General features: G+C 36.9%; 2 protein-coding genes and 1 long non-coding RNA gene across 5 annotated transcripts; 2 read left to right on the forward strand and 1 right to left on the reverse strand.

Annotated features, from left to right (window-relative positions):
• Positions 1–81: 81 nt before the first annotated feature.
• On the forward strand, positions 82–17,012 carry LOC105231007 (methylthioribose-1-phosphate isomerase). Of its 3 annotated transcripts, none has more exons than XM_011212079.4 (7): positions 82–257; positions 2,972–3,147; positions 14,784–15,019; positions 15,080–15,288; positions 16,041–16,204; positions 16,334–16,535; positions 16,609–17,012. In XM_011212079.4, the coding sequence occupies exons 2-7, from the start codon at positions 3,016–3,018 to the stop codon at positions 16,734–16,736; spliced, it is 1,071 nt and encodes a 356-aa protein (XP_011210381.1). In that variant the 5' UTR covers positions 82–257; positions 2,972–3,015; the 3' UTR covers positions 16,737–17,012. The 3 variants fall into 3 exon arrangements, with proteins under 3 accessions (XP_011210381.1, XP_011210382.1, XP_049303739.1); XM_011212080.4 differs by lacking the exon at positions 82–257 and adding an exon at positions 1,907–2,183; XM_049447782.1 differs by lacking the exon at positions 82–257 and adding an exon at positions 2,227–2,249.
• On the reverse strand, positions 6,050–11,861 carry LOC125776277 (uncharacterized). Its single transcript, XR_007421598.1, has 2 exons — positions 7,626–11,861; positions 6,050–7,565 (listed from the first exon to the last, which is right to left on the reverse strand). It is a non-coding gene; the product is annotated as an uncharacterized LOC125776277 (long non-coding RNA).
• A 798-nt stretch (positions 17,013–17,810) lies between the features above and the next one.
• Positions 17,811–19,451, forward strand: LOC105231009 (lysyl oxidase homolog 2A). Its single transcript, XM_011212081.2, has 3 exons — positions 17,811–18,320; positions 18,388–19,149; positions 19,213–19,451. The coding sequence occupies exons 1-3, from the start codon at positions 18,239–18,241 to the stop codon at positions 19,449–19,451; spliced, it is 1,083 nt and encodes a 360-aa protein (XP_011210383.2). The 5' UTR covers positions 17,811–18,238.
• Positions 19,452–21,547: the final 2,096 nt, after the last annotated feature.

Consider the following 21,547-nt stretch of genomic DNA (forward strand, 5'->3'; position numbering starts at 1 on the left):
ATAAATTTAATGTGCATGAAAAATGTAATGTTATGTCAAAATATGAAAAAGTGGCAGCGCTTCATTTGCGATAACAAACATGTAAAACACTGATAAGAAAGAGTGTGAGAATTTTTGTTAAAGCCGGACATAAGATTAGCGAATTTATTGAATTTGAAGCTATTTTACTGATGTAGTCTTGTGTCCAGTTTGAATAATTGTCATTTAAAACTGTTTTGTTATTAAACTAAAATAAAAGTGAAATATAAATTACATAGGTAAGAAATATTGAAATGCGTGTTACATCTGCACTCATATGTGTATATATGTACATAGGCAAATAGACGTTTCTTTGTTTGCCGGCTTGCTGGGTCAGACTTTGTTAATGAAAAAATAACCACTAGTTGATTGATGTCATCATATTCAATGCACCTTCATTAATTTGAAACAAAGAGAGGATAAGTGAGTTACGGAAAAGCAGTATACATTTATCTGAGCTTTCAGTACATTTTAAGGGTGATTATAAAGATTAGTATCAAAAGTCACACCGAAAGTGCTTTCGTCATAGAACTGTTTCCTAAATTATGATCCCTCTATATGGCTGTGCACAATTTGCTTGTCATTGTAGTTTTATTGTGGTTTTATTGCGTTCGTTGATTGTTACTGCCATGTTCGACGCAGCTGCTTATTAAAAGAGGGCCGCGGAACAGTTGGGATTTACAAATAATCGCGAATGCAAGCCACTTCCAATCGTTCTTGGAAATGCTTCCTTTTATTTGAGTGAAATAACAAAGAAAAAATTTAATTTGGAAGAAATAAGAAATAAAGTTTGTTAGCGAATGTGATTCCAATTGCTTATAACCAGTACCAGGTGAGGTCCCTTTATGAAAGTTATATATATGAGAATACCTCAGGCGCAATATGCTTTAACGGTTATATTCGGCGGTGGGTGCTGATATTGATTGAATTTTATTAAGGTCCATTCTTATAAAGTTTACAATTCCCTCGATAAAAAGATTATCCTACTAATTTTATGAGAAGCTGTCTCTTCTCTCATATATGTATATACATATGTATATCTTCAATACGCTTCACAAATAATACGAGTTAAATTTCGTAAAGAGATCTGGTCAAATAAAAAAATTAATAAAATGAATGATTATGATCATCAGTTTGCATGTTATATGCTTTAGTGGGCCGATCTAAACAACTTCGGATTCGCAAAATAATACATTCAAATTTTAAGGGAGATAACTCGTTAAATATAACAAATTTTCATGCAATAACTTGATATTGAACGATAAGTTTGTATGACAGCTATAAGTTATTTGGGCCGTCCTGTAAACAATTTCTTCGAAGATTGTACCGTTGATTTGGGTTTAATCCATGCCAAGAAATTATAAAGATATCTCGTCAAATAAAAAAGTTTTCCATATAAGGACATTATTTGGGCGTTCAATGTTTGGCAGCTATATGCTATAGTGGTTCCGACAAATGAGCAGCTTCTTGGACGTGTGCAAAATTTTATATCTGTATATTCATGCTGATTGTTTATATATTTTATTATTATCATCTACAAGAATATGTATGTATATAAATATACAAACTTAGAATATGTTACAAAAATAGCTAAATATCAAAAAAGCTTTAAAATTTCCATTTAACCCCAAACTGCTTAAGTGATAAGATAGACAAACGCGATTTACCACGTTCCCAAAGTATAGCTGATAGCGCAAAGAGTTGTAAATCTTAATCTTGCCGCTTATCTAACATATAAGTATTATATAATATATATACAAATAAACAACTATATATATGTATATATGTATATATTCCAAGAACATCAACATTTCTGTTTATAATCCTACAGGGTATCTTGCCTTCTAACAGACCACAGATAACGTGCGAGGTTCTCTGTTGAAAACTATAACGCTTGAAATCGTAGCATCTCTCGGGCACTCGCAATTCCTTTAGCGGTTGCCGCCTCAGTCACATTTGCAACTGCCAGCCGTGTTGTTATCTGCTCACGGTTTCTACTTATTTCTTGTCTGGCCGCTAGTTGCGTGTTCGAAACATTTCGCGCTAGTGATTATTGCTTTTGGCAATTTTGATTTTCGTTTTATTTTTTCTAGTTTAACAAATTTTTGTTGTTATTAGTTCAACCCCAGCAAATCGGAGGGGAAACATTCGTTGCCAAGTGATAGGTAATTACTTGCTGTGCGCCAGTTCGGACGGAGATCAGCCACTCGCTGTCGCTTACCTTTGTGACGGTTCGTCTGCCGGCGCATCAGTGTGTCAAATCGTGCAATTAGTTCATATGTGTGTGTGTGTGAGAGTGCATTTTCACGTTTTTTCGGGCAACATCCCATGATTTATCGCTAATCGAATTTAAAATTAAAATGCAATTTTCTATTTTATGTTATTTCGTGTATTTCACGGGTATTGAGTGGGCAGCCAAGACAAAACGCATTGCCGTATTACACAAACAACAAATTGCTACATTGCAATGATGCTGTTGCTGGTCAACTAGTCAGCACCTCCATTCCTAATGCGATGGTTTTCCAAATTTATTGCTGGTGACTTGCGTGCTTTCGCCAGACGTCGGTGTCGACGCTGTATCGTGCATTAGATTTTAGGCTACGATGAGCCGCGATCCGTCGCGATCAATACCGGCAATCGTTTTTCAGTGAACGTCAAAGAAAGTTTTTTTTTGTTATTATTTATTCACTTTTTTTCGCTGTTAATGAAAGTACTTAGTTCTATTTTGGCATTGATGGTAGCACAAATAAATTTCACTTATTAAAGCAACAAATTTTGTGAATCGACAAGCATTTACGCGTTCATTCCGAGATATACAAATATGTACATATGTACATACAAGCAGATATGATTTCCATTAGATTTCGTGTGTTTGCTTTTTTGTGTTGTTCAACTGTAGAATCATCTGCAAAATAAAGGTGCTTTAGTTTTCCGTGCTTTCTTTCATTTACAGTTGAGTTGCGTCAGAAAACTTAAAAAGAAAAACAAACACACAAAATGAGTTTGCAATCTATTAAATATGCTCCGGGAAAATTGGATATTTTGGATCAGCTGTTGCTGCCAGTACAGTCGAAGTACGTAGCCGTGAAAGGTGTCGAGGATGGTTGGAAAGCCATTAATAAAATGCAGGTGAGCACAAATTTTATATTTAACACATTTTTGGTTATTTTAAGAGAAGTATTTACACCAACATAATGTGACGTACTTACATATTTATATTTTATTATACACATGCACATACATGCTAGTTGAAAAATATTAAGGCATACAACGTTTATTTATTGATATTTTAACGATCATTGACTTTTCATTATGTTTACATATGTTGGCTGAAAGCTAACTCAAAGAACTTGCTGTACAAATTATTCAGTAAAGATTTTTTATGTAGCGAATCATATTATAGAAGTCACGCTAGTTTTTGTAATTTTTGAAGAAGAGCGTCTAAATGAGTTACTCAAAAAAATGTAAAAATCATCAATGAAAAACATACATATGTACACCACGTTGTATAAGCAACATTTTTTATTAACTTGAATTAAATGTTAAAATGAGCTTGAAAAGTATAGAAACAAGAACAAAAGTTAACTTCGACTACACTAAAGCTCGAATACCCTTCACAGCTGCCTTTCTTAAAGCATAAAAGCGTATAAAGTTATTTTTATCATGATTTTGATGGATCAGTTTGTATGGTAGCGATATGCTATAGTGGTCAGGTTTGAATAATTAGTATCGAGATTTTAGCGTAGCCTTAGGAAAAATTATATGCCGAATTAAGAAGTTATTTTATCAAACAAACTAAGGTTTCTATACAAGAACTTGAATAATTATAATGCAATATACCCAGTTCAGGGAGAGAGGCATGAAAGGTTACTTTGCAATATTTCCTAGTTGCAGGAAGGTACATACATATGTACTTGTATGTATGTATATATTTCATACCAGAAATAATTTTTAATTATCCTTAGCCGGATAAAAATATGGATCCATTCCGGTTACGTAGACATTGGCTTGACAAAATAAGTTTCGGCTAACAATTTATTATTTAAATACTTAATTGTTTTTCAGTTAAATACTCCGCTCCGAATAGCATTTAACTTTGGTCCCATATAAGCCTCTTAATACCATTCATTCATGAGCAAGCGCTAGAAATAGTCAAAAGTACAAACACACATAGTGTATACGTACATATGTATGTACATAAGTAAGTATGTGCGGTAGACAAATTATATGCAACAGTACTTTTACTTACTCAGTGCACATGTTTTTTTTCGAAAATCTGCGCAAAATTTATCAGCGTCTACCGCTATTCCAATTGTTTGTTTTGCTTGCAATTCATTTCTCGCCGGCGTGCCATTAATCGGTCGTTTAAAATATTTCTTAAAATAAGTTCAAATTAATTCATTTAATTATATACGATTTCGTCACAATATGCTTTGATTTATAAGTACACGCTTACCTAGGCACATATGTACCTGTGTATATACATATATACTGGGCATACATATGTATTGTAGCACCAAGACTAATTTCGTGACATATGGGCTGAATTAGTTTTATTTTGCTTACCCTCTAGAGAGATAATTTTAGAGAATTCAAAGCTTTTGACTTGTTTCTTCAAAAGAAAGTGGTGCATGCTGGAAAGGGCAGATTAAAAAAAAAATTAAACACAGTAGGTCTTCATAAGATGTCTGTCACGGACTAAAAAGTCTCAATATTAGTCAGTAGTTATTGAATTCCCTTATTGAATATGTGGATACCAAAGTCTATGGCAGTTTTTTTTCCTAAAATAACGGCCAATATAAAGGGTGATCCAAGTATAGCTGTCATGTTATTTTTGTTTGGTATTGTTTGCCATTTCATCGTGGAAAGGCTTATGTCTCGACCTTCCCAGGTGACATGGCTTTGCTCTATGGGCTCTTGAAAAGATCCGTCGTTTTCGAACCAAATTTTGTTCAATGGTGAAACCCGTACCTGGCTCAATGGATATGTGAACAAGAAACCGCGACCAACATTTGTAAGAGATAATCTTCAAAGAATAAATGCCAAACTGTCCTGTAAACCTCAAGATTAATATTTTTACACCCTTTTTCTAATACTCCTGTTAGAATAAATGCTCGTGCGAAGGCTAGTATATCCTTGGTGTAGCCGAAATTTACCTTTTGCCTGTTTTTGTTTGTATGGATGTTTCCACTAATACATTTATTTAAAATATTATATATTCCTACCGGGTATGCGGGTCTGTGTGTATGTATGTATGTGCTTACGTACAATGCTAATACACAGCCACTTAAAAATAGTCCAAGTCATCAACGCTTTGATTTAAATTGTGCCTATTTGTTATTGGTGTTGTAGTTGCTTTAGCTTTTTGGTGTGTAAAAATGTTTTTGCATACTCAAAAGCTATCACTGTCAAAATCTAAACAAATATTCGCTTTCTAATGATCATTAGCCGGTGGGTTTAATAGAGAAATCAAAAAATGTTGGCACCTTCGGTTTACAATAATGTCAACAGGCGTGAACGTGCCGCGGATGTGGCATGCACATCTATGTGTGGCATTTTTATGCGCATCCATACATACATACTTACTTACGTACATAAGTATTTACCATTTGTATGTTGCAAGCTGTACCATTGCATACAATGTAAGATTTTAGCTGGTAGAAGATTTAATAAATTATGCTGTTAAAACACCCTTTCAGTGGATTATTCCCTGGGGATATGCAAATTTTCTGTCAGAATTAGTAGAAAGCCATCTCTAGGGCATTCCTGTGTTGGTACATTGTCCAAGCTCTTTCTTTTAAGGTTCCTAAGTTTGTTCCTTAGGAACATTGTTAAAAGCTGCGTCTCTCAATGAATCGTATTGCAGAATGCCTCAAGCATAAAGATCAAAGGATCTTGAACACTAATGCAACGACGTCGTACTGTTGTTCCCATCTTAATGTGTGCCTCAGTTATTATCTAAATGTATATGGTTTAACAGTCTTTGGTCAAATACGCCATCCCAAATTTGACCCAGGCTGAAGAAAAGCGATTATTTTTCAATATAAATTTTTATTACCGTTTTTATAACAGGCGCCTGAGCCAATACAAGCATTTAAACGCTTAACAAAAATTTCCATATACTTGTTATAAGCCTCGGCTGTGATGGCCTTCCGTAGTTTCAGCTAATTTAATTTTTATTTTCGGTTTCGGGCCATTTTTAGATCGCCTTTCGCTAGATAGTTAGACAGTTTCGATGTCATATTCAAAAAACCCACGTCTCGTTACAGAAATTTTGGATTTTTATGAATGTAGGGTCTTCAGATACGTTGTCAAGCATCTTTTTAGCGACCTTTGCTCGACGATCTTTTTGCAAAAGATTGTGTTGTTTTATACAGGTCTAGCTTTGGCACACTTCCTAATTGTCCTAAGGTTGAACAAATTGTCCTGAGTCGATCCAAGTTGGGATCCTCTGCTATCTCTCTGATGCCAACACGATGATTTACAAGGACTGTTCCTTTCACTTTATCGATGTTACCGTATTTAACAGAGGTGGATGACAAGTTTTCGATGACTTCACGACCATCACAGCTGTGATCTCACAGAAAACACAAACTTTCAAGCAATTTCGATTCAATTAGCGCGCTCAGTTTAACAGAACTTGATTTGAACAATAGTACACTTCTGTCCTTTCTAACTATGTTGTTGTTGTTTTTGTTGTACCAGCAGATAATATTTCCCAAATAATTTTGAGGAATCCTGCAATGTTGACAGTCTTTAGCTGGATAAAAAAAGATCGGAACCCTATTTCGCCTCCGCTTAAACCACTGTTTTAAGAACGAATGTTCTCTTTATTTGACCTTATGACCTCTCAAATGCCCGCGTTCACCGTTTTTACATAATTTACTCAGTTGTTCGATCATTATTCACTTTACTCATTACTCTGCATAAAGTTCCAGTTGTATGCTCGCAAAGAAGATATCTATCTCAAAGCCCATTTCGCTTCATACGGCTCGGTGAAGCCATTCGAAAGCTTTTTACGTCGGCCGTCTCGTACATTTGCATTTATTTTGTGCTTTGCAGAGAGTTTTAACTCTATAAGTTATGGAAGCTAACGGGATTTTCAATAGGGACAGCAAACGACGCCATATTTTTTCCCGCTCTTTTGGCATTTCTTTTCGTCAATCAGCAATCCGCACGTACTCCATGAATCACCATTGCATTCCGCAATTAATTACGGTTTGGTGCGGTTCATGGACCGGCGGCGTCATTGGGCCGTACTTCTTCCGTGATGATCAAGACCGGCACCCTACCGTGAATGGGAATCGCTACCGCTCAATGATAACCGTATATTTTTGGCCCGAATTGGATGATATGGACAATATGTGGTTCCAAGAGGACGGCTCCACAAACCACACAGTGATTATCGCAATCGATTTATTCAAAGCCAAGTTTGCTGAACGTGTTACCTCATGAGATGGCCAAGTCAATTGTACGCCTCGGTCGTGCGATTCAAAAGATCTTAAATCAATTTCATCAATTTGTTAGAGAGTATCAAAAAATATATCCTGCAAAGAGAGATATCCATAAATATTTTGAGGTTTACGTAAAACATAACTAAAACAAACAAAATGGAGCTGAAACGTCCTCCGAAATATGTTTTGAGTGTTTAAAATTTTCCGGTGTTGTTAAACAGTTTCGGCGAAAGTTTCAGCCGGCATTCCTTTTAAATTCGCATATGAAAACCAACGCGTGTATATAATATGTGGTGAAATTATTAGTTGGCATATTTATATTCTTATCTGGGTACTTAGGATCTTATGTTAGTCATTTATTTATTTTTGTTTAGATGCTCGTAAAGTCATTATAAAGTGTCCATTATCTTTCACGCTCGAGATAGCTTTTCGGTAATTGTTTACTCGAATATTTATAATATACACATCACACGAGGGCGGTTCGATAAGTCAATTGTAAACAAAATCAGGGCCCGAATCGCGGCACACGTTAACGAACGAAATTTATGAAATTTTTTTGTTTTCGGATCGTTGTACTCGCTATCGAATGCGCACTTTCGAAATTTGAAATTTCCTCATTCGATAACGTGTTCTCGTTTGTACGAAAGAATCGAAATCTCACTCGTTAGCTATTTGAGAAACGTTATAGTACAAATTAAAAAAAAAAGTTTGAATATAACAGTTAAAATTAATCGGAAGTGAAATATAAGTTATTTTTCTTTTATTGAGTTTATTTAACATGTATTATAATTATAAATAATGATTTAAGGACAAATATGCACCAAAAAAATTTGATGAGTAATTTTATACTACAGCATCAGAATTTAGCAAATAATATTTTGCCTAATTGTGGGCAAGGCAAAGTTGCATTAAATAAGCTATGAGGTACATTGACGCTAAAACTTAACGCTGCCGGGCCACCGATGAAAGATGCTAAATTTTGACGAAATGATAAAGATAATAATAAAATACAAAAATAGGTATTTGCTGATCAAAAGCACAATATAAAAAAAAAAATTTCTTTCAAAAAAGCCTCGAAACAAAAGACTGGTGGTGGTCAGTACGAGGAAAAGCTTTTAACTGTAGCAGAAGAGCAACTCCTCCATGCTACGGGGATAGATGTTGCAGTAGAAGTAAAAATCTTGAGAAACTAATTGCTTAAAAGAAGAGATCGCTGCAAATAAAAGAAGATGTACATCAAGCAGATATGCAAAAAAGCTGTAGAGTTGCAGGTTAAAACTCATGAGCTTGAAATTTTAAAGAGAAAAATTAAGAAATAAACACCAATATATACGATATGTTAATTCCAAGTTCCTGTTTTTATTGAAAATATATTTATTAGAACAAAACATGAATTCAAATGTTGTTGGAACGTTTAATTCATTTAGATAATAAAATACTGGATAATATGATCTCTAATTTTATGACCAATTTAGTTAATTGAGTCTCATTTTCCCGTATCTATTCCTTTTCAGGAATATACCGACTTATGTTATCTTTACTGAAAATTTTCCACCGGCCCACCGGCTGATTGATGGTACTGCGGTTGATAAATGTCCGTTAATTTTTATTTCCGATATGATGAAAGTAAATGCGTCTTTGGTCAGTCTAAATCACTTCCTGAATCTGTAAATGATTTAAAATAATATGATCTATACTAAGTTAAACGGTATAATTTTCTTACGCTGCTTCAGGTAAATCCATGGAATTACTTTTATCACGAATCCTGAATCGTATGGCCATTTCGTGATATTTTTCATCTGAATCAGATGAACTTGTATAAAAAACACGTTAGGGTTCATTTTATTGAATGCAAAAACTAAATTTAGTAAATTTATATACAATTTATTACACATATTGTATAAACATATATTGAATACTAGCTGACCCCGCAGCCGTTGTCCTGCTTGAAATTATGTATTTGGAAATGAAAAGAAAGTTAAATTTACCATTTCATATTTTTTTATTTCAATGTAATTTATTTATTTATTTTGGTTTTCCAACTCGTGAGTACGCAACGTATATCTGACCGATTTTCACTGGAAACGGAATACGTTTGAAATGAAATGGCAAATCGTTAGAACTCAAAGGAATTATTAGAATCAAGTATTCTGTCCCCTTGTATTCGATAGCGCAGATTGCGGAACATAATAACGACAGATCCAGCTTTGAGACGCAAATGATGCGGTGGCAAACTACCAAGCCTCTCCAAAAAATTTAGAAATTCCAAAGGATAATTCATGGCGTCGTCTTCATTGTCAAAACGATCGATCGATTTGTATGAGCGCAAGTCTCCCGGAATTTGGCTTTGAATCTTCCAGTTTAAGTCAAAACATCGGTATTTTTGGCAGCTAACATTGCGCGTGCACTTAAGGAATCGTAGTTACGATAATTTGGCCAATATTCGGATACACATTCGTGATGAGTTCATCTTTCGTGAATTGATAAGCGGCGAATGGAATTGATATCAAACCACCGGAAGTATCAACCGGAATTGACCCTGATACGTCGAAATGATTATCGCGAAAAGTGTGCGAACTTCATGTGCATTCCAGTGATTGACATTTACCAGCAATTGTAATTCCTGGCATACTTCTCCAAAACTCACAGACACCGTAACATTCACAGTACGCAATGACTCAAATGAAGTTGAACCGCGTTCATTAATCGATAGCAACCGAAGGTAGAAACAATCGTCGTTTTTCGGGTAGATTGTGTAAATTCGTCCTAATGCATTAGTTGATAACACATCTGGATGCCCATCCACTGGTTGGCCTTGCTTTCTGCGCAACTATTTCTTCGACGATGCATTCCAGATATCAAGGTATTTCCGAATAGGGCAATGTTCTCGCCGGTCGGAAAACGTTCATGAATTGCAAAAGTAAATATTCTACAAAGCGCTTTATTGCGGTTCACGTATCGACCGTATCGTATTGCTTCCTTTGGTGACGTACTTACAAACGCGTTATATAGATTTAACCAAACTGCAATACTCAACATTGATATGAGTTTTGAATGTGAATTAAAGAACAATGGGAATATAGTACGATCCATGTGTTGTCAGCTTCGATATACACTCTTTTAAATTGAATGCTGAATGTTCTGGCATTGTTATCTGGTGTGCGATGCCGATGAGTTTGTGTTTCCGAGAGAAAAGCACTTGGATAGTGTTTCGTGCATTTATTATCAGATATACAAACCGAAAAGCGATTGTAGTGGATGCAAGGTCCATGAACCATATTGGTTTCTACCACTTCGTATAATACTGGATCTTTCTCTGGATCACGAATTTCCACAGAAATGGTTTCATCAATATGATCTGGTGTAACCACCATCCACCATCCAAAGAAGAATGTATGCGTGCGGCAAACCTCTCTTTTGCCACTCAAAAGAGTACATCTAGCATCTAACAGCACCATATATACGTTGCTTCAAGATAAAGTCCATCGAAGCTGTTGTTTGAAAAGTCTTGCTGTGACATCGTGACGATCGCTTGCTAATTGACCGCGATCCATAACACCGCACGTATGTCATCGCATCCTGGGAATACTCGGTCATGTGCCTTGGGCTACTAATGTATGTTGATGCCAAAAAGAACGCCGACCGATATTAGCGGGACCTCTTCGTGACATCGTAGCAAATTTCAATCTGCAATTGATCACTTTGTATGCAACACACATAACAATTTCACTGAATAATTTTCAAAAATTTTTGAAGCAAACGACAAATTTGAACGATTCAAATAATTGAAAAACAAAACAAAAAAATTTAAAAAAATTTGTATGGAAAAAATTAACTTTTTGGAATTGTCCAATTTTCCGACTTTTTCTCACGAAAAGCATACAGGTTTTTTTATTTCTATACCTTCCCCGATCCTACCAGAACATTCTCTGAAAATTTCATCAAGATTGGTTCAGTCGTTCTCTCAGCGTTACTAATAAACAAACATTCACTCGTTTGTATGGGAAAAAGAAAAGGGCTGGTTTTAAGGGTTTTCCGTCAATTATTCGAATTTTTCTTGCCGTAAAAACCTTCCTTGAACCTCAAAGAACATTTTAAAAAAAGAATTGGCAAACTTGTTCTAAGCGTTGTTGAGTTATGCGCTTACCAACACATTTTGCGATTCATTTTTATATATAAGATTTGCATTGAATTCAAATTCAAATACTTGTTTTGTTTCGTATTTGAATGTATTCGAAAATGTCATTTACAGCTACACCAGGGAAGTTATTTCATAAAATTTCTATTCGTTTCGTGTCGAGTGCGACGATCCGCACACTCGACACGTTACGAAATTTCACTCGATACGATTACTTGCTCGCTCACGACTGCCGCGATTCGGGCCCAGATGTAGATGGTGAAAGCAGCTAAAACATGTTCAAAGATCCGCTCATCGGGATCTGCGGTGCACTAAAGACAACACCAACTATGGCACTCAATGCAATCACACTGAAACATTACTTCGAAGGAGAAGATTCCTTCTCTACTCATATACCAGTGATAGATATGTGGACGCGTCGAAGTCGTTGGAGAAAAGTTGCAGTGAGCTTTTTCACGAATAAATCTGCTTTACTGTCTTCAAAGTTACTGACTATGCGCTCAAAACTAGGAGTGCATGACTTCGTTAGCAGTAGCATCAAACTTCTTACTATAGGATGCTTTTTGCCAAAGCTGTGTGGAGAAAGGTGTGGTGGAATCATCTTGTCACTTTCTTCTACATTCCCCGTCTTTTGTCAGACTGAGATTGAAGTATCTTGACAGATACACTTCCGGCAAACCTAGCTAAGTGGCTGTGATTGATATTTACCGCCTTAACAAATTTGTGACAAGCTCAAAACGCTTCGTCGGTCTATGAAGATCTGGTATTTTGTCATCCTAGTTGATCTTTGACATTGTTTTATACTTATCTCTTAAAATTAAAGCTTTTGGTAATTGTTTGTTTTTTCAAAATTGTGGTTGTTAAATGATAAGAGTTTACCTGAAATTTCTGGAAGTTTTTGTGAACGATTTTCATTCGCTATTGATTCGAAACCAAGGCTTTTCGAAACTTTTTATTTTATGGTAGAACTTTAAAGACTTGAAAATTGAACAAATTAGAACCTTATTTCGTGGTCATTGAGAGGATTTTTCTAATATTGAAAGTCAAAAGCTCAAACTGAAGTTCGTCTTTCTTAAATGTTAGATTATGCTTAGAAAGCTTTGAACTATCAGCTCGCTCTTGTATTTAAGAGTAAATGTAAATCTACACTGGGGCAGTCGTTGTTTTCCTCCACTCATTATTTCTATGTTAATGTGTGTTAATTTCTGTATTGATTTTCATTAGTTGCTGACGTCACAACAACAACATACTCACGATTGTGAAGTGTGTGCAAAGCTGCACTGATAGTCAGTCCCCAGATAATCATTAAACACGTGAAATAGACAAATATTTGACATACAATAAAGATCTAGAATTGTTTTGAGATGTTTTCCTTTTACTTTGGACGTTGGCTTACGTAACGTGATAAGGAAAGCGATAACGTGCTCAAATAACACAGTTGTTTTGCTATTTTTGAAACGTTAAAAGAGGGTGCAGCGCTTTTTAGTAGCTGCCGTAAAGCTACTTTGAAATTGTTCAGTCTATTTTTAGAACAGAGGCGTCTTCCATTCTTATCAGTTACAGAAATGGCACGTAGAGGTAGTGCTGTTTTACTGGATGAAATGTTCTATAACAGTTAGGAGAGCACATTCAATCGAATATGAAACGATAATTCCTACTTTCTGTTTCGCTTTCAAAACATCAAGCTGAGACGAGGTACATCACCACCATGAGGTACGCTGTCATTGTTGGTTTTGTAGTCCCAGAAACAATTGGGTGGAATACTGGAAGAATGCTGCCGAATCGGTACTCTCTCTCCCTCTTCTAGATTATTGTATTACAGTTGTTGTTCTGTTCCTTGACAATGTTTTTCAATTGCTTGAAAAGCTCCTGAAATATACTTTCGTCTACTGTGCGTGCGAATTAACTTATGATTTGTAATACCCAGAAAGGTCAGAAACCCTATAAAGAATATAGTACATACAACTATGAGCAAAAAATAGTAAGACTTTGTTCATAATTGCTTAATGTATTCTTTAAAATCTATATTGCCCTCCTCAGAGTAATACTTCTTGGCCCCAATGCACTTATGCCAACGTTTCCTCCAATCGTCTAAACAGTTATTAAAGTCAATTTCAGGAATAGTCTTAAATACGCGTAGCGATTCGCGTTTAAGGTCTTCAACCGATTTAAAACGGTTTTCCCGGAGCGGTCGTTTCAGTTTGCTGAATGGCTAGAAGTCACACGGAGCTAAATAACTCGAGACGGTGGTTGCGGCGCCATATTGGTTAAAAATTTGGCGAAAAATGCCTGAAGGTGCATTATCGTGGTGCAAGAAACAAGAGTGGTCGGCCCATAATTCGGGTCTTTTTTGCGAATAGCCTCGGGCAAATGACGCAAAACAATCCAGTATTCCTTGATGATAGTTTGGCCGGTCGGACGGAGTCCCCGAGCTGGTCCGAGTACACCTCAATAATCGAAGAAAACTGTCAATATAACCTTGATTGTTGATCTGCTTCGACGTGGTTTTTTCGTCTTCGCGTCATCTTTGCCACGATATTCGGCCGATTGATCGTCTGTTTCCGTGTCGTAAGCATAGATTCAAGATTCATCGCCAGTAACAATACGTTTCATGACATCCTGGTAGTCGGAAAGCATTGTTTCACAGACGTTAACTCGACACTGTCGACATTGAGTGATTTTGGAACCAATTGTGCTTTCTGTTTTCTTAGGCCAAAATGATCTTTCAAAATGGTTCCGATATTCCAACGATGCCATTAAGATCTTTGATTGTTAATAATCGATTCGCAATCACAAATCCCTTTATTTTATTGACGTGTTGATCATCAGTTTATATTCATGGCCGTCGTGGTTCGTCGTCAACGAGACCTCGACTCTCTTTAAATAATATAAGCACAGCTGGCTTTATAACTGCAAAGCCAGAACTTTTCACAAGACAGAAGACGACAATGTCTACTCCTTGGGTAGAATTCATGACTCCCGAACGAAAGTAATTGCCTGTTTCTGTCTAATTACGAGTTTTTAAAATATATTTAATTTTATTTCATAGTTTTTTTAATTTGATTAGCCTAACTTCAAACTTTTACTTTTTTGGAATCGTAATTACTTTTCCCTTACAATTTTCCAATGCCATTCTGAAACTGCCCTAAACCTTTATAATGTCTTCTCAACAGGTCCGTGGCGCACCAGCCATCGCCATTGTGGGTTGTCTCTCCCTGGCTGTGGAAATATTACCCGAACAATTTGATTCCAAAAAATCGCTACGACAAGAGATCGAGGGCAAACTGAATTACCTGGTATCGGCGCGTCCCACGGCCGTGAACATGAAAATTGCCGCCGATGAGCTAATCGCCCTAGCAAATGAGCTGACGAAAGACGAAGCGATTGATGTACAAGAAATGAAACAGAGGTACGTAGGAGAAGGGACATACAATTCTTAAATATGGGTCATTAATTTTTGATTGTTTAGATTTTTGGCTGCCACCGAAGCGATGCTGCAGAAAGACATTGCCGACAATAAAGCGATTGGCACAAATGGCGCCGCTGCCATTTTGGATATTAGCGGTAAAGACTCATCTGTACGTGTGCTGACACATTGCAATACGGGCTCCTTGGCTACTGCGGGCTATGGCACAGCATTGGGTGTGGTGCGGAAGTTGCATGAACTGAAAAAATTAGGTGAGTTCAATCAAATGATTGATAGTGTGCGTACTGCGCTTGAAAGGCAGTTTTAAATGATCATAAAAAGATAATGTTCAATAACAAGTAGAGAAAACTTACAACGAAGATAAACGAAGATCACTATTGTCAACCGAATCTAACCTAAAATTAAGTACGTTGGATTTGTTTAATTTGAAATATTTGAAAATAGGGTTGCCAATTGATTTCAAAATTGACTAGATATCAAAAATTATTTATTTTAAAACGGTTTTTACGCCATATTTTATGGTTTTCATTAGAAATTTTTGTTTTTCTTGCTATTTAAAAATTAAAAAAAATATCTACATAAGAAGGACTTGGTTTTCGAACAAAGTTTTACTGCTTGATATTGTAACTTTTAACTGATCAGAAAGAAAAGTAACTTCAATTCTGATGGTTAATTGCTTTAGTAAAAAAATTCCGAAAAGTCTAAATAATATGAAATAATAAAATTTCAAATAAATTATTCCCAATTTCATAGATTATTCAAAGTTCTAAAATCACGTTATATAGAATAAAAATAATTTTATTTGAAAAAAAAAAATGAATTCATAATCATTTAGTCTTGTGTACGAAGATATTTGTTTATCTGCTCTTTTGATCGCCTCGCGCTGCGTTCTGTTAAAATTCAACACTAATTTGCATTCCACACCATGAATTTGGTGTCAACGTATTACCCCTTACGCTAACCTCTCTGTCTCTCCTCTCTCTCTCCCCCCAAATTCGCTTAGAGCACGTCTACTGCACGGAGACACGTCCATATAATCAAGGCGCGCGCCTAACCGCCTACGAGCTGGTGCACGATAAACTTCCGGCCACACTGGTCTTGGACAGCATGGTGGCGGCGTTGATGCGTGCCAAAAATATTGCTGCCGTCGTCGTTGGCGCTGATCGGGTGAGTGCAGGCGCTGCGTTGCGTTGCATATAAATATCGCCAGCGCATAACGCCGCAAGCGTGTGTGGGCGTCTTAAATGCTAATTACACATTAAATCATTTTTGTTTTTTACCTCACTTCTGTGACAGGTGGCTGCCAACGGGGATACGGCCAACAAAATTGGTACTTATCAAATTGCCGTTGTGGCCAAGCATCACGGTGTGCCTTTCTTTGTCGCCGCGCCGCTGACATCGATTGATTTGCAAATACCGAGCGGCGATCACATTATCATCGAGGAGCGGCCCGATCGCGAGATGACACATGTGGGCGAGCACAGAATAGCAGCGCCAGGTAAATATACATACATTTTATTTCTAATTTACAAATTTAATATGCCTATAAATAATGTTTGTTCTCTTTGCAGGCATCAACTGTTGGAATCCAGCCTTCGATGTCACGCCAGCTGCGCTCATTTCGGGCATTATAACGGAGCGTGGTGTCTTCAGTCCACAGCATCTGAAGCATGAGATTAGCGCCGTGTTGGGCGTGTGAATTTTTATCGTAATAAAAGTATATTAATATAATAAAACTTAATTATATGAAATATGGCCTTTGTTGAGTGAAGGTGCCTGCTTGTTACGCTTCCATTATGTGCGTACAGAAAACATTTTTTTTATTATTTGACTTGATTTCATAACAAATACAAATATTTTGTAAATGCTATGCAAATGTCAGTGAATTTCTTAGCTTTAAGTTGTGATATGTAAACACAGAATCCGCCTAATTGTTGCTCCACATCAATAAAACGAAACAAAAAAAGACGTACAATTTACGGTGTTTAAATCGGCAAAAGAACCGACACTGAGTCTGCTAGGATAACGAAAATTATTATATGTTAGCACTTCCACACATCGCTTAAATCAATGAATTTATTGAGAGAACAGTTCAGATAGCAGATAATTTGACGTTTTGGGCCAGTTGATTGGCCACCAAGATCGTGTGATATCACACTGTTAGACTTTTTCCTGTGGGGATATGTGAAGTCTTATGTGTATGCGGACAATTCCGCTTCGATTCAGGGCTTGGAGCAAAATATCACGCGCATCATTCGCCAGTTACCAGTCGAAATGTTCGAACGAGTCTTAGAAAATTTGACTCGACGGATGGACTAAATATAATAGTTTCTGTGTTTTTTCTTTAAAAAAGTAGGGGAACCTCGAAAAGAATCACCCTTTATATGGCAACTGATGTAAACCAATCTAAACTTTATGCCATCCGGCGGATTTCAAATCGTTTTTGGAATCTTTGATAACGTGAAGGTTTTCATTGTTCATTTTATGAAGTTGGGGTATCGCTTGGACCAATTTTAACCCTTTTTGACACAGAGCCACACTACCAGTATTATCAGGTAAAGATTCTCTCTGAATTTCAATAATATACCTCCGAGTTTTTCTCATACCTTCGGTAAAAGAACCAGCTATGGGAACTGAGGCTCACATATACGGCATCTGGGGACTTGACACATATGGTCCGACTAGTTCCCGAATATACACAGAAAATCATGCTGATCTTGTTGGTCGGTATAAATAATATAAACTATAATTTTCGATGTGAAAAGATCCAAATAGAGCCACCAAATGCTCCAGCGACAACTCACAAAGCTATGCTGGAGGTCTGTACTGCGTAGAACAAGTGGCTTGACTACAATGTTTAACGACTGGCTCTTAATTTCCATGAAAGGTTCTGATGATCTCAATTTCGACTTTTTACAAAATGCTGCGCGCTAAACACGTGTGAACATGCTGAATTAATTTTTATATATTAGTCAGTTTTTAGCTGAAACAATTACACTTTCATCTATATCCATTGTAAAATATAAAACACCGTCTTTATTTTATTTTTCCACAACAATAATATTACTAATAAAGGCCCTCACAAAATTCATGTTGTCTGAATTGCGTTGCAGCGCACAAAACACCTTTAAGACTCGAGTCATTGAACTTCCGTGGCAGTTTGTATTCGCCAGTTGTTAAGTACAGATTACACAGTGAGCAATGAAAAATTTTAACTCGTGTTCTCAGTTCATAACGGCACTCGTTATTGTATTGCTCCTACGCAACAATGCGGATCCACAAGGTAAACTAAAAATTTTCTGTTACTACTGCTAGATGTTGTTAATCTAGAACTTCTAAACTCCACACAGCACTATCAAGTAAGTACCACAACATGAAGGTCAGAATAACCTCTAACAATCCGATAAGAAATCCGCGCGAGGGACGTGTTGAGGTGAGTTTTGACGGCATCATATGGGGTACACTTTGCAGCTCAACTTGGAGTTTTCGTGAGGGCAATGTGGTGTGTCGACAACTCGGTCTCGGCTACGCGGCCATGGTTAGTCAAACAACCACCTTCGGTGACAGCAAAAAGTATCCTTGGGCTATGATCGGCACTCTTTGTCGTGGTAATGAGCAACATCTGTCGAACTGCTTGCGTGAGGCCACCTACCCACGTAACTGTACGGTCGGCAATCCTAATGTAGCAGTTGTACGTTGCGTGCCGCAGAGCGCCGATTTGACTTTGGGTCTGCGTGACATTGAGATCTCAGCTCGGCTGGATTTGGCGCCGATGACACGGCTGCAATGCGCTATGGAGGAGAAATGCGTCTCGGCTGAGGCTTATGTCATACGACTCACAAAACCGAATGCCATACGAAATCTGTTGCGTTTCACAACCAAAGCGGAAAATGTGGGCGACGCGGATTTCAGCCCCTACGCGAACTATAAAGACTGGGAGTGGCATCAGTGCCATGAACACTATCATAGCATGAACGTTTTTGCGACTTTTGATGTCTACGATTTGCGTTACAAGAAAGTGGCAGAGGGACACAAAGCCTCTTTCTGTCTAATGGACACGAATTGTGTGCCGGGCGTCCAACCCAAATACACCTGCGGCAATGAGACGCAAGGTATTTATGAATAGAGTTTTATGTTTTATCATTGGATTTTTATAAACCTTTCCGACATTGTAGGCATTTCTATTGGCTGCGCTGATTTGTATACTGCCGACTTGGATTGCCAATGGGTCGATGTGACCGGCTTACCGGTAAATCAATATTATATTCTTCGTGTCGCCATTAATCCTGAGTATAAAATTGGCGAACGCACTTTTGAAAATAACGGTGCTGAGTGTATCATACATTATACGGGAAAACCGGCGACGACACGAATCACGAATTGCCGACGTACGCCATTGTGGTTTAAAGTTTAATATTTTTCTTAAATAATTAATATTTACTATAAGATTTTGAATAAAAATTTAAAACCGTTTTTAATGTATTGAATAGTGGTGGGTCGAACTGAGATACTTAGCTAAATGCATTATACCCAGAACATATGTATATGAAAATATTGACTCAGTTTATTAGATAGCACATTCATTACGATACATAAAATAACACACAAATATTGATCCATTTCGAGGTTGCCTGTTTTTGTGAAAAAAAGACACAGAAACTAAAAATTTAATGGGGAATGTTTATTATCATTCGAAAGAACATTCCTTGGCATTTATTTTTCGTAGGTTATCCCTTTCAAATGTTGGCCGCAGCCTCTTCTCAGATGGTCCATCCGTTGGTAATTGGCGAATGATACGCGATGTTTTGCTCTAGAGTCAGAATCGAAGCGTGATTTTGTGCATAGACTTTAGACTTTACATATACCCACAGTAAAAAGTCTAACTGTGTTATATCACACTATCTTGGTGGCCAATCGACCGGACCAATATGTGAAATTAACTGTTCGCCGAAGTGTTCTCTCAATAAATCCATTGATTGATGTGATTCAGGCACATGACGCCGTCTTGTTGAAATAAAATGTCGCCAAGAACACGAGCTACAATTTCAAGTATCAAACTTAACATAATGCTATGACCAAAAATTTGGCGTTATTATAAAGATAAGCCACTGATCTTCGACGTGAGATAATATCGTTTGGTGCATGTTATGTAGCGCCGTCTGGTTGGAACTAAAGCCGCTCACAACAATATCTTTCAAATCAGGCACGAAAAAGTCATTCATGGCTCAGTAGCTGATTTTACAACAGCCTGTCGTTCTTTTTTTCTCTGTTGGTGCCAACTGGAGATTCCAAGAGTAGCCAGGTCCTTCTCCACCTGGTCTTTCCAAGGGATTAAAGGTCTTCCTCAGCATCTCCCGGCGAATATTGCGTCGAATACTTTCAGAGCTGGAGTGTTTTAATCCATTCGGACGACATGACCTAACCAGCGTAGCCGCTGTCTCTTAATCCGTTGAACTATGTCAATGTCGTCGTATATCTCGAACAGCTTATCATTCCATCGACTGCGGTATTCGCCGTTGCCAATACGCGAAGGAATATAAATCTTCCGCAGAGCCTTTCTCTCGAAAACTCGTAACGCCAACTCATCAGATGGTGCCTTTACATCATATAGCATGACGAGGATGATGAGTGACTTGTAGAGTTTGGTCTTTGTTCATTGAGAAAGAACTTTACAGCTCAATTACCTACTCAGTCCGAAGTAGCACCTGTTGGCAAGGGTTATTCTGCGTTGAATTTCGAGAATTTGTTAATGCTGTTTCCAAAATAGACGAAATTATCTGCGGCATCGAAGTTATGACTGTCAATAGTGACGTGGGAGCCAAGTCGCTCAGCTCTGCAGTTCGAATCATTTTGCATTGGGGGTGTTTTTTACCCAGTGCACAACTCTGGAAAGGCATGTTTCGCTTTCTCACATTAGCTCAGCTTCAAGCGAATGTTTTTTTGATACTTGGTCTAAGACCGAAAGTCGTGAGCTGCTTGAGGCATATGTAATGTAGTTTCTGCTCATTCCCAAGTGAATTGCGCTCAGAGCACTTTAATCACTTGCGTGAACTTCGACACATGTCTCCATGCTCCCTACATTACTAAGTAGATTTGTTGTTAAAAGTAAAAAAAAAGTCTTCTGTTAAATTTATTGTTAATATTTTTATTTTTCATTATTTATTTCATACTAAATTCTTCGCACATCGTACAATCTTGCTCTTCCTAAGCTTGCTATAATATAATAAATTATCCGTACTTTTTGTTTTTGTTTTTTTTTACTTTTGTTTATTATTATGTTACGTTTTTAAATAATTCAGCTTTTGTTTGGTTTTCTTAAATTACACTTAGCACATATGCCAGTACATATGTATGTACATATGTATTTATGTATTTCTTGCATTTGTATCATTCTTTTTATATTGATTCAATATAAGTATATATGTATGCATGTACTAAGTAATTAATATGTATGAATGTGTATTACACAAAATATTTGAATGAAGTCATTACCTTGTTATTTGCTGACTA

Source organism: Bactrocera dorsalis, chromosome 2, assembly GCF_023373825.1.
Source record: "Bactrocera dorsalis isolate Fly_Bdor chromosome 2, ASM2337382v1, whole genome shotgun sequence".
NCBI classification, from domain to species: Eukaryota; Metazoa; Arthropoda; class Insecta; order Diptera; family Tephritidae; genus Bactrocera; species Bactrocera dorsalis.